General features: G+C 35.1%; 1 protein-coding gene across 8 annotated transcripts in view; it reads right to left on the reverse strand.

Annotated features, from left to right (window-relative positions):
• The window catches only part of TRPM3 (transient receptor potential cation channel subfamily M member 3), a 722,593-nt gene that overhangs the window by 241,155 nt on the left and 469,401 nt on the right, over window positions 1–12,037 (reverse strand). For all 8 annotated transcript variants that reach the window (XM_056804169.1, XM_056804172.1, XM_056804170.1 and 5 more), the window contains exon 7: window positions 10,902–11,076. In XM_056804169.1, coding sequence (XP_056660147.1) covers window positions 10,902–11,076 — 175 coding nt within the window. The remainder of the gene's footprint in view (window positions 1–10,901; window positions 11,077–12,037) is intronic.

Genomic DNA, 12,037 nt, shown 5'->3' on the forward strand with positions numbered 1-12,037 from the left:
TTTTACAGTAGAGCTTTCTCCTTATGGGTAAAGTTTCCAAATTAAAGTTTGAAAAGAGTAGTTCTATAGGCTTTGGGATAGAATAACAGCTCTAGTAAAGTAAGAAATGAAATATTACTCAACTCTCCAAATATTTTGAATGTCAACTCAGCATTGTGTTCAAAATGACTTAGGTAAAAATATAATAATTTGGTTAATTATGTGAATTAACCCAATGTGATATAAAGAAACTGCAGATAAAAAATATATCCTTCTTGAGTAAGTCAAACATAAGCAAAGGCCAATCTGAAATTCTTTTAACCTTCAGGAATGGAAAAATCATTTATTCCATGAAGTTTGTAGTCAATGACAAGAGCTGCCAGATTATCTAGAGAAAGTAATATAAATAAAATTCCTTTTGAAATCTCTACCAGACATTGATTATCTGTCTAAAAGGAGAAAGATGACTACAGGATTTTCCCCATTTGGAAAGTATTTCCTCTATCTCCATTCACCATTCTAGTGATGAATCATCCATCTTCTACAAATATTGTCTTTCATCCATGTTTAAAGTTCTATTTACTTAAAGGGTTTGGAGGTGAACAAACTTTTAGAGTTTATTAAATTAAATTAATGTTTAATCAAAATTGATACCCAATTTGGAGAACTTCAAGTAAAAAAAATCTCAATTCCTAATAGTTATTTCTTCCCTAAATTATTGGGATATTTGTCTCTGCTTAACAGTTTACTTTGCCTTATTACCTGGCCAATTGTGCTAATAGATTTTAATTCAATAAATGGCCAGTGAGGTAAAGATAGTACTCTCCCAATCTCATTTTTCACTTTAAATTAAAAATACTTTAGAATTTATTGGAAGGATCTTTAAAAAATTATCAGTATTGCTATCCCCCACTGTGGCTCCAGGGAATAATTCCTCTGTAACTTACAAGATGGTCTTTAAGAGTTTTTGTGACTGAAAAATGGACTTAGCTGAGCCGCAGGGCCTTGATGCGCCTAGCAAAACATTGGTTTTGCTTTCTTTTCTTTTCTATTTTCTCTCTCACTATTCTAATTCTATTAAAAATTGAATATTGTGTATATCTATAGTTAGAATTGAATTCAGAATTACAAAATTGATTATGTTGTTTGATCAATGGGGAGACTGGTCTCCCATGATCATCAGGGGGGATTGTAAACCTTAAAATTTCTTAGACTTATGAATGTTGGAAATTTCCCCATTGGGAAATTTCATACTTGAAAAAGTCTCCTACTGATAGTAAGAACTCTATTGGAATATGAAACTCCTTGGCATGGGAGGATCCTTCTCCTCCCTACTTAAGACTACTTTAGGACAGAAACCTTTTGCTAAACAATGGAAAGGGCTTTGACCTATGCTTAAGCATAGAACAGGAAGTTCTTTGAGTCATGATTGATTTTAGAATTGATACAATAGAGATACTTGGAATGACAGAATCAGGTCTTGGAAACTACAATCTCCACCCTACTCAGAGTAACAGGATTTAGGAAGGGCTGCAGCAAAGATCAAGATTTAATTATTTGAGAATATGACCTTCAACATACATGTGCAAAGGCGACAGACCTCTGGGCAGTCCTGGGTTAAGCTAGAGCCACCATTGGCACAGGGGAGACATCGACAGTGATTGGTAGATGTGAGAACTGAGGGGAGGGAACGTATATTGTTTGCTTAAAGATAGCGGGGTCTGAGGACTGGAGGAGGTGGATGCTCTGAAGAGGTCTGAGAGGAGAGAGGTCCTGGAGGGAGAGCTCCTGGAGAGGTCTTGAAGGAGGCTGTGGAAGGAGAACTCAGGAGGAGTCAGGAGGAGAATTCTCTGGAAACATTTCTTGAAAGGAGGCTCTCTTGAAGGTGGAACCTGAGGTTGACATGGGAAGCCTTACCTAGAGAGATCTTGGGTGAGTGATAAAACCAACTGACTGATTTATCTCTTAGGACTGAGGTCTAGGCCTTATTGGCTTGAGGCCCTTCATTCTTATTCTTTTCTTACTTTCTCTCTTTTTCTATTGATTAATCAGTGTATTATAAATTAAATTTCTCTATAAAACCTAGTTGGCTTGGGCAGATTCATAAATTGGGAATATATTCCCTGGCGACCATCTTATATTTATATAAAACCAAGACACAGTAGAAAACATATTTCGGAGGTCATAATTGTTATATATTTCCCTTGCTCCCAAAACATTTTAATTATCACATTTTATGGCTCCCACTCTCTTATCTACAACTATTTAACACTCAAAACTAATTTAAACCTAACATAGCCCAGGGATTGGCATCTCAAAACTTGCCTAAAAATGACCTCAACCTTCACCAAGGTCAACAAAGTAATATTAATTTATAATATTGTTCTTTCTGCACCTTCCCTGCCTTACCTCTACCCTCTAGTTGTCTTGAAAACTCTTCTAGGGAATAGACTTTTTTTGTATTTCTCAAAAAGGCTAATCATTGTACTAAGTGCAAAACAGATATTCAAAGAGACTTTTAATTTATAAATGCTATTATTAGCTATATTTGCATGAGGAGAAAAATGGTGAACATAACTTCTTATTTTTAAGCTTTTAATCAATAGTGTGTATGTGCTTGCATGCATGTGCACGTGAACAAGTGTATTTAAATTAGTTGAATAAAAGGAACCATCATAGTGATTTGTGCTGCACCAATACTTAAATTTTAAGATGTAATCATATTTTTTGGTCCATACTGAGTACTGAAGGGAGAGATGCGTACTCAGAAATCACTTTATCAATATTTGTTCTAACATCCAGGCACACTCTCATCATTTGTCTTTCCACAAGTCATCACTCATTGAATAACAATCTCATTCCACTAACATATTCCATTTCGTTAAAAGGTTCCACTAGTCTGATGCAATACAAACAATTTTAAATAATGTCACTTAGGAAACTTCTCTTTTTAAGGTATCTCAGAGTGTTGATTCTTAAGACTGAAGAATCTAGATTCCTTTAGCTCAATTAATTCCCTTTCCATTTTGACAGACAGCACACAAAAGCACTGCATTAAAGTCTGGCATAGTTTCTGAGAGAAAACTCCTGAAGGAAAGAAAGGAACCAGGAAATTAATACAATCAAGAGTGGGCACCTCTTGTAAGCATGTTTGATATTTGTTTCTTCCTCTGCTTCCCTGACATGTCTAAATCAAGCTGGCATGCAAACCACCAGATCAATTACTTTGTTCTGGCAGATCTGATAGAGACAAATGGGGCTTTGACATCCTCCTGCTTCAGATGGAAATCTCCCTTGAGTGGAGGAGGAAAGCATTTGCGACCCTGCATCGTATGGCAATATCTCAACTGTTATGCTCCAGTGCACGGAGATGATGAGATTCAAGATTGGATCTACCCAGGCTGGTTTTCTAGAATGTCTCATTAGTTTGTTCTCCAGATGACTTTGCCATCATTTCAGGTTGTACTGGTGTTTAATTGGAGACAAAGAGAGCTGGATTTTTCCATCCCTGGTTTTGTATTTCATCTCTATTTGTTTTTCAGGGGATCATCAAAAATGCCAGTGACCGTGTTATGAATATTTTTATTTTTATACTGGACCTGCGGCTACACTGGGATTGAGAAATCCTAATCAGTCAAATAACTAGCATTTAGTAAATGCATACAATGTGCCATTCATTGGGCTAAGCACTGGGAATATATGGAAAGGCAACACCAACCCCCCCAAACAAAAAACGCAAAACAAGGAAGGTTGGTATGACCTGAGTCCTGAGAGGGTACTGAGAGGTTACATGACCTGCCTAAAGTATGATCTAGAAGCAACACTTGAAGGAAGACTTCACTAACAACAGAGGACTGAGCAAAGTTTTTAGAAGAAATTTTGCATACTACTTTTGTTGCCTAAGGCAAGTCACTGAAATCATTTGTAAACTGAGTTAGATATTGAATTAGATAATAGTAAATAATAAACTTGAATTAGATAATATTTAAGGTCCCTTATAAGTTTGAATCTCTGATCCCAAGATCCTACATATTTGAGAAAGCAAAGTAGAAATCCAGGTAACTCCAGTGATGGGTACAGACTCAGAAATGAGCATAAATGGACTTTATGCATACACACACAGACACATAAAATATTTGGATTAAAATAAATAAGATAAAATATACATTAAAATAAAGCCTGCATACTTTCTGCAGAATATACTCAAAGAATATATTTTATTTCACAGATTCATTTCACACAAATTGCAATTTTTCATTGTGCTTGTTTACTGAGGAAAGAATTTGGGACTAGCTGGAATTTTTTTCTTCTCTTCCCCATTTTTCTGTGGGGTCTACAGCTAAAAAGAGTTACTAAAAGTGATTTTTGAAGGGCTATAACATACATAATGTTTTTGCTAATCAATTTGCCTTTTGAAAGCAAAATAAAGGAATCCCTTGTGTTCAAAGTGGTAAGAAAGTAATCAGGCACTAAATTGTGCTATTACCAAAAGAAAATAAAAAGCCGTGTGTATTTTTGGTAAGGATGGCTATCATACATAAATTGTCTCTTGGGTCATATTAATACATTTATTAAGTATAGTGTTGACTTAAATTTCTAAAAGGACAGTTTGACAATGTTAATGAAATAGTGAAATATAGTCATGTCGAATGACTTGTGGTTACTTTGTGATTCATTAAAAATTCTGAAGCAGGAGCATCAAACAATTCAGTTTTGTGTTGGAAATTGTTTTTGTCTATAGAGAAAAGATGGAGTTTGTTGATTTCTCTGATATTATGATAAGGCCAAAAGCAGAATGGAAAGGAATAAAGAAAAAGTCTTCTGGAATTAACTGATAATTTCATGTGAACCTTATAAATCAGTTTGTCTTATGAAAGACTGTATCTGAATTGTGAAAGTTTGTCTTTCTCAGATTCAATCTCAGCTTTTAAAGATTTCTAGTTTTTCTCACTACAATTTATTTCCAAAATCATTTATTCTTGTTTACTCCCTCAAATTTATATTCTTGGTAATAGTTTCAAGATAATCAAAGGCAAAAGTGAAAATCACAAATGTTAAAAATACCAAAGAATTATACAGTATAAGTATGATTCTAGTATTAATTAAACTGTCAAAAGAACAAATTACACCCTCCTAATAATCCTTAAATTTCTGCCAAGGTTTAGTTCATATGCTACCTTCTACATGAAATCCTGAGATTACAATGCCTTGCTTTCAAAATTATTATACAACTATTTTTATATACCTGTATATGTACATGTTGTCTGCTCCCTCTTTGCCCAGATCAGGCACTGTTTCACTGCTGTCTTTGTATACACAGGGCCTACCACAGTATAATGGATGCTAAATAATTATTTGCTGATTGATTGCAGTGGTGAAAGTGCTTGATTCAAAATCAGAAGAGGATATAGCTTCAAATCTCTCCTCATCTATTTATTACCTGTATATTCTTGGCTAACTGTTATTCACTCTGTACCTCAATTTCTTTGACTGTAAAATGAGGGGGAGGAAAACATGACCTCTGAGAGCCCGTCCAGCTCAAAATCAATGATCCATAAACAAAAATGTTAAAGTGGACAATGTTTCATCATTGTCATTTCCTGTTCCCAAAAAGAATGAATTCTCAGATTTAATTATATGGTATTTGAATTGCCACTGGAATTTCAAATGTAAAATTGTGATTCAGCCCAGAAAGGCAAATTTTCATGAAGAGAATCTTTGGGGAAAATTCTGTTAATAAATAAATGTACACATTTTGATATATGAATGTAATGAATACTGTAAGCTATAATTCATTAACATAGCAAATATAACAATGTATTATATAAGAATACATGCTAATGTATGTGTTACATATAATATATAATATGTGCTTCATGTGATAACTGATATGTGATGTGATAAGTATTTCTATATGCATATGTATTGTAAGAAATGAGGAAATGCATGACTTCAAAGAAACATGGAAAGACTTCTGTAACCCAATACAGAGTGAACAGAGCCAGAAAAACAATTTATCCCATTTCATCAATATTATTAAAAAAGGAACAGTTTTAGAAACTTGTGTAAACTGATGAAGAATGAAATGAGCAAAACTAGGAGAATAATTTATAAAACAAGAAAATTCTGTGAAAACAAACACCTTCTGAAAGCTGCCAAAGCTGTGATAAATTCATTGACTCCAGATTCAGGATTCCAGAAGACCAATGATGAAGTATGCTAGCCACCTCTATACTAGAGAGGTGATGGATTTTGGATGCAAAATGATCTCTCCATATATGTATTTATATCATTTCTACCTATCTATCTAACATGGTTGATGACGAAATTTGTTTTACTTGACCGTGTATATTTGTAACAAGGATATTTTCCCTTTTGTTTCCCCAGCTGGGTGGAAAGGAGAGGGAACAAATTTCTCTGTATTAAAATATCTAATGAAAATCCTTTTTGTCTAGCTTATCTTCTTCCACATGTAAAATTACTGCTACTCTAAATCGTGAGATTTTCACTGTATTTTGAAAAAATCATTCAAGACACAAGGTACCACCATTTCTAAGAGTGGGTCAGATGAAAGAACATTTTCAAAGCTGAAACAACTGGGTAAGAAAGGAAAAATGCAACTAAATATAAGATTATGTTTACTTTACAAAATGCTGAAATTATTTCCTGATTTAAAACGAATCCTGGACTTGGTCTTTTTTTTTTTAGAGGATAAATACAGACATCACCTTATTCTGTTCTTTAAATATATGTATATAAATATATACTTCTTAATAATGATGAAGATGATGTTTTTGAAGTATTTCTAATTATTTGTTTTGCAAATATGGAAAAATTCTATGAAATCTAAGAAGAAACTCTCCCCAGCAAATAGATTCTGGATCTCTCAACTTTTTTTTTTCAGTATGGAAGAACCTGTTTGTACTGAATAAAAATCTTTTAGTAGAATGACTTTTTAAAATTTGTTGAATTTGTGAAGCTGTTCTTATCTGATTAAATGCATTGGATCAAATCTGGCAGCTGCCCAGATAGTCCATATCATAAAATTCTAACTTCATTTCATTATAATCCATTTGTAATTAGCTTTGAAAACAAAAAACCCAAGGCAGGAGAGGAATGAACATTCATAGCTGAACTCCAAATCAACCTAGTTATTTCTTTATGAATGGAGAAAGGCAAGAGGAAAAAAAGAACTTCTCTGAGGCAGTAGCTTTCGGGGAGCAAGGGGAAAAGCAAATTTCCAATATGTCATATTTTTGTACAACTTTTCTCAAGATAGAACAGAACAGATCTTTGTTATGTTACTTTTTTTCCTGGCTGTTATATACAGAACAGTTGACCTCTAAAGCCTTTTCAGCTCAAAGATTCCATGTACTGTGCTACAGAGGAAAATTGGAAGAATTCCATTGCTAGAAACTTTGAAATTCAAAATATACAAAGTCTGACATAGAGCAAGGAATAAATTGCAGTACAGAGCAGAACAACCTGCACCAGGTTTTAAAATTTTATCGATTTCTTTGGCATTTGGAAATGTCCCATGACAGCTCTACTCAGTGCCCAAGAGAAAACTGAGCTTTTTGGAAGCCACTTTACTGTTTATTTCAATAAGTATGAATGATTTAGATCTACCCAGGCTGGGTAGGAAATGTAGCCTAAAGAATATCTTTGATACATTCTGTATGATTTCTTTACTGCCTTACAGAAATCAGATGACTTTGTTGCTTCTAAGCCAAAGGGAACAGAAGTAAATAGGACCCTACAAAGACAAATATCTTTGAAAGCTAGTTTAGATTAAGTAAAGGTCCATATTTGGTCAGTATAGATGGAATATCTTAGGGCTTCAAATCGCATCTTCTTCAAGATGCCTTGATCTTAGTACCTTTCCTCTGAGAGTATCCCTCATTTATTCTGCCTATGTATCTTATTTGTATATAGTTGTTTGAATGCTGTTTTTCCAATTAGACAATGAGCTCCCTGAAGTCAGGGACTGTTTTTTTTTAATCTTTCTTTATATTCTTTGTCTTTAGCACAGTGCCTGGCACATAGCAGATGCATAAAAAATGCTATCTAATTGACAGGGCAACCTTCCTAGGTGTAAAGTAGTCTATCAGAGAAGAGACTAAACTGAATATAAATTAAATGTGTAAGCAAACTGGTATACTGTCCTGAAACCCTCATCTTCTCCTCTCCTTACTGTGGAAGTTCTTCAGGTTATCTATGACCTTCTACAATTATAACTTGATTTATTCTTTTTTGGAAAAAATATAGTAAATCACTTGCACTGTCTGATTTGTTACTTCTAGTTGTGGAGTTTTGTGGAAGAGGCATGAATGCAAAGGACAAAAAGCTGGAGATTGATCATCTGCCAATCAAATGTAGATTCCATTTGGAATGTGACTGGGAAACAGTTAAAGGCAAGAGTCAACTGCTTGACTGGATTTGAAGTCTTTGGATCTTTGGCTGATGGTGGTAACTGAAGCAAAAAGCTGGTTTTATCTCTGGGACTTGAAATAATCAAGTTGGAGGTGGCCTGGCTGATTTGAAAGAAGAAGAAGTAGGACAATTGTCCTTATAGCTCTCTCTGACTGGCTCTGTTTCATACTAGTGACTAAATTGCCATTTCTCTCAATATCCTCCAATCCAACACTCACTGTAGAGAATAGGGATATCCCACTCCTCTTACCTTATCCTCCACCCTTATCCTGTTTTCCCAAAGAAGATTAAGAACTATTTCATTGAAACCTCATAGTTCACACTGAGTGACTTGAGGGAGACTGAAGAAGGGGCAAGGGGAAGCTGAAAGGCTTCTGAAGAGGGAGGAAAAGAGGAGGAGGTTAGGCAAAAAGAAGATAACTACCTGATCCATTAGTTATCTAGTATCCATCAATATATACCCTCAAAATATCATCTATTACAGTTTCTAGAACAATTCATTTTTCCACTAAGGGATTTTATGTTTTGCCAAGTCCCATGAATGAGGAGATGCTAGCAAAGGGAAAGAAAGAAGTAGGCTGGGGATCCCTTTAGAGAACATAAGCTCCTTGAGAGCAGAGGTTTCACTTTGCCTTTTGTATCCACAGTACATAGTAGACTAATAATAAATGCTTTTTGAAAGATTATGAGATCTCAGACTAGAAAGGGTTTCCAGGGCCATATAATTCAACCCTTGATGAAAAAAATATTACAATATAACTGAATGGTCAGCCTTTGCTTAAAGACTTCTATTAAAAGGGAACCCACTATTTTTCAGGGCATCTCATTTTAACTTTTGGACAACTCTATTGACTGATCTTTTGTTCCTCAGTGAAAGCCTAAATATGTTTCTTTGCTACTCCCATTACTCTTAATTTTGTCCTCTGGAGTCAACCAGAATAAGTCTAACCCTTCTTCCATGGATGAATGGCTTGTTGCTACAATTTTTGTTCTACATGGTCTGTCTGGTTAATAGTAGAATAAGGTGGTAGAGCCAGTTCTAGATGAGAAGTGGAGTGGGAAGAGACAGAGTCAGTTTCAACTGGTAAAGCCTTTTTATATTAAAAAAAATCTTCCTTTCATATTCTACCAATTAGATATTAATTTCATCAGTTGGCTATTCTTATGAAATAAAAATGCATCTGGTAGGATTAAGAACCATTCACACCTTACTGTGAATTCCTTTAATCTGATCAATACCTAAATAATTTCTGCTCAGCATTCCCAGATTAATCAAAAGAACTTCATATTCCATGATGGAGCTGACCAAACACTGCATGACTTATCAAGCTCTTCCACAAAATAACCTCCTGAGGTAGGTAGTGTAAGTATTATTATCCCCATTATATATAAAGACAAAACTGAGTTTTAAGGCAATTTGACTTGGCTCACCCAGTGATAGAGTAGGGACGACAAGATCATGGAATTCCAAATAGTGAATTCTGGAGGGAAGAAAACCTTTTTGGAGCGGAGGTCAGATTTGGATATGATCATAGACCTAGAACTAGCTGGGGCATTGGAGGATATCTAGCTTAATCTCCTCATTTTCAGGATAAGTAAAAGTGCCCAAGGTCATAAAGGTAGTTTCAAGGACTAGACTTGAACTAGATCCTGTGATTCCAAGGGTCATGTTCTTTTTTTCTCACTACACTGTCTCTAGGGATGAATTGGAGCTGGGTTTGGGTAATGAGTTTTTGGACAACAGAGGAGCTGAAGGAATATGACGTATCTAAGACTAGCAAAAGAGAGAGCTGATAAACATTCAACTCCATGACACTATCTAATGCTGGACCACAGAGCTGGGACAAGGCGTCTCTTTATCCTTGTTAGGTTTGAAAAGTGGAAACTCATATAGGCTTTAAGATTTCATTTAACACATTGACCTTCTTCTAATGAAATAAAATTACATGTCACAGAAAATGGAGACCTCTGGCATGACAAGTACACAGTGCCTCAAAAGTCTTATGGGAGTTTTAGGTTTTATAAGCTTAAACACTTTTGAGATATCCTATATACTTATAAGAAGTAATATTAACAAGTGACCTTTGCTTCCCTTCCCTGCATATTGTGGCCATGGAGGCCACCTAACTTGTCTACCTCTAGCTCTAGTTCTCTCTTCTCACTATAGGAAAAGGAAAAAAAAACAAATAGAAGGGAAAAAATGGAGGTTATATTTGCGTATGATTCCCACCTTAGTTTCTCTGACTACTTTTAGAACCATATAACATAATTTGCATGAGATTTTACTTTCCAATGGACATGTAAAATATATTCCTAATGAATGCCGTGGCACTTATGTGGCCTCCAGATTTTTCCATCAGAATTAATTGAGGATAGACTGAGATAGCCAAGAAAAAATTTAATGAACCTACTAGGTCCCAGGGCTCAAAATCAATCTGTGCATGGAAAAAAACAACTTAATCTGGCATGTGTCTTAATGAATTACCTACCCTCCTTCTTCTGAATATTTATGCCCAAATGCCAAGATGTCAGATGCCCGTCCACTCCCATCACAGACAACCACAGGAACGGGCGGAGTGTCTCGAAGGTACTCCAAAACAATGGAAATTACATTTGGTCCTCCTTCCACAATGAGGGCCACGACTGGAACTCCTTGGCCGATTCCTGTATTAAAAAAGGAAAAGAAGAGGGGAAAAAAAGAACGCAAAACCAGCATACCAAAAGAAACAAAGACAAAACAAATGAAAAAGTAATATAAACTGTAGTTCCCAAGCTTTGGGGAGGGCTTAGAATCTGAAGAGATAAACTACTCAGGAAACATTTTTAAAGCTGACTCTTTAGTTGCTACCTGAATATCCACACTAGAGAGACCAACTGTCTTAGCCTTGGTGTCAGTTAAGGAATGCCCAGTCTTTCTACAGAATAATTATGGATGACTACTGAAAAAAAAAGGGGGGATTATAGCCCTTTCATAAAGCACTGGACTAATGGTAAAAATAAAAAACAAAGAGTTAATAAGTCAAATTTTACTTAAAACATGAGAATATCAGTTTTAGCCTCTGAGATCTTCTAGTATTATAACACCCTTATTTTACAGATAAGGAAATTGAAGACCTAAAAGATGATAAGGCAGATAGGAGGCTCAGCAGATAGTGTTGGACCTGGAGTTAAGAAGACCTGAGTTCAAATTTGACCTCAGACATTTACTAGCTGTATAACCCTGGGAAAGTCACTTAACTTGTTGGTCACAGTTTCCTCTTATGAGGATGATAATAATAGTACATATCTCCCAATTTATTGTGAGGATCAAGTGAAATTGGTAAAGTATTTAGCACAATGCCTAGTACATACTAAGCACTGAATAAATGTTAACTATTATTTATTATTATATGAGGAGACTTGCCTACGGTCACAATAGATATTAAGCACATTAAAAAGAAAAAGAATGGGGTGAAGATTTGAGCAAAACTGACTTTAATGTGAATGCTGCAGGTCACAAAAACCAGGGTCTACAGATATCCAATATGGTCTGAGAATTCCAAGTTTTTTTTCTTTTTCTTTCACTGGACATTTTCAGTATCTACTGTAAAATTTAGGTTTAGTATTTGCTCATAGGCTATCTAGT

The sequence above is a fragment of the Monodelphis domestica genome, chromosome 7, assembly GCF_027887165.1.
Source record: "Monodelphis domestica isolate mMonDom1 chromosome 7, mMonDom1.pri, whole genome shotgun sequence".
Lineage (NCBI taxonomy): Eukaryota > Metazoa > Chordata > Mammalia > Didelphimorphia > Didelphidae > Monodelphis > Monodelphis domestica.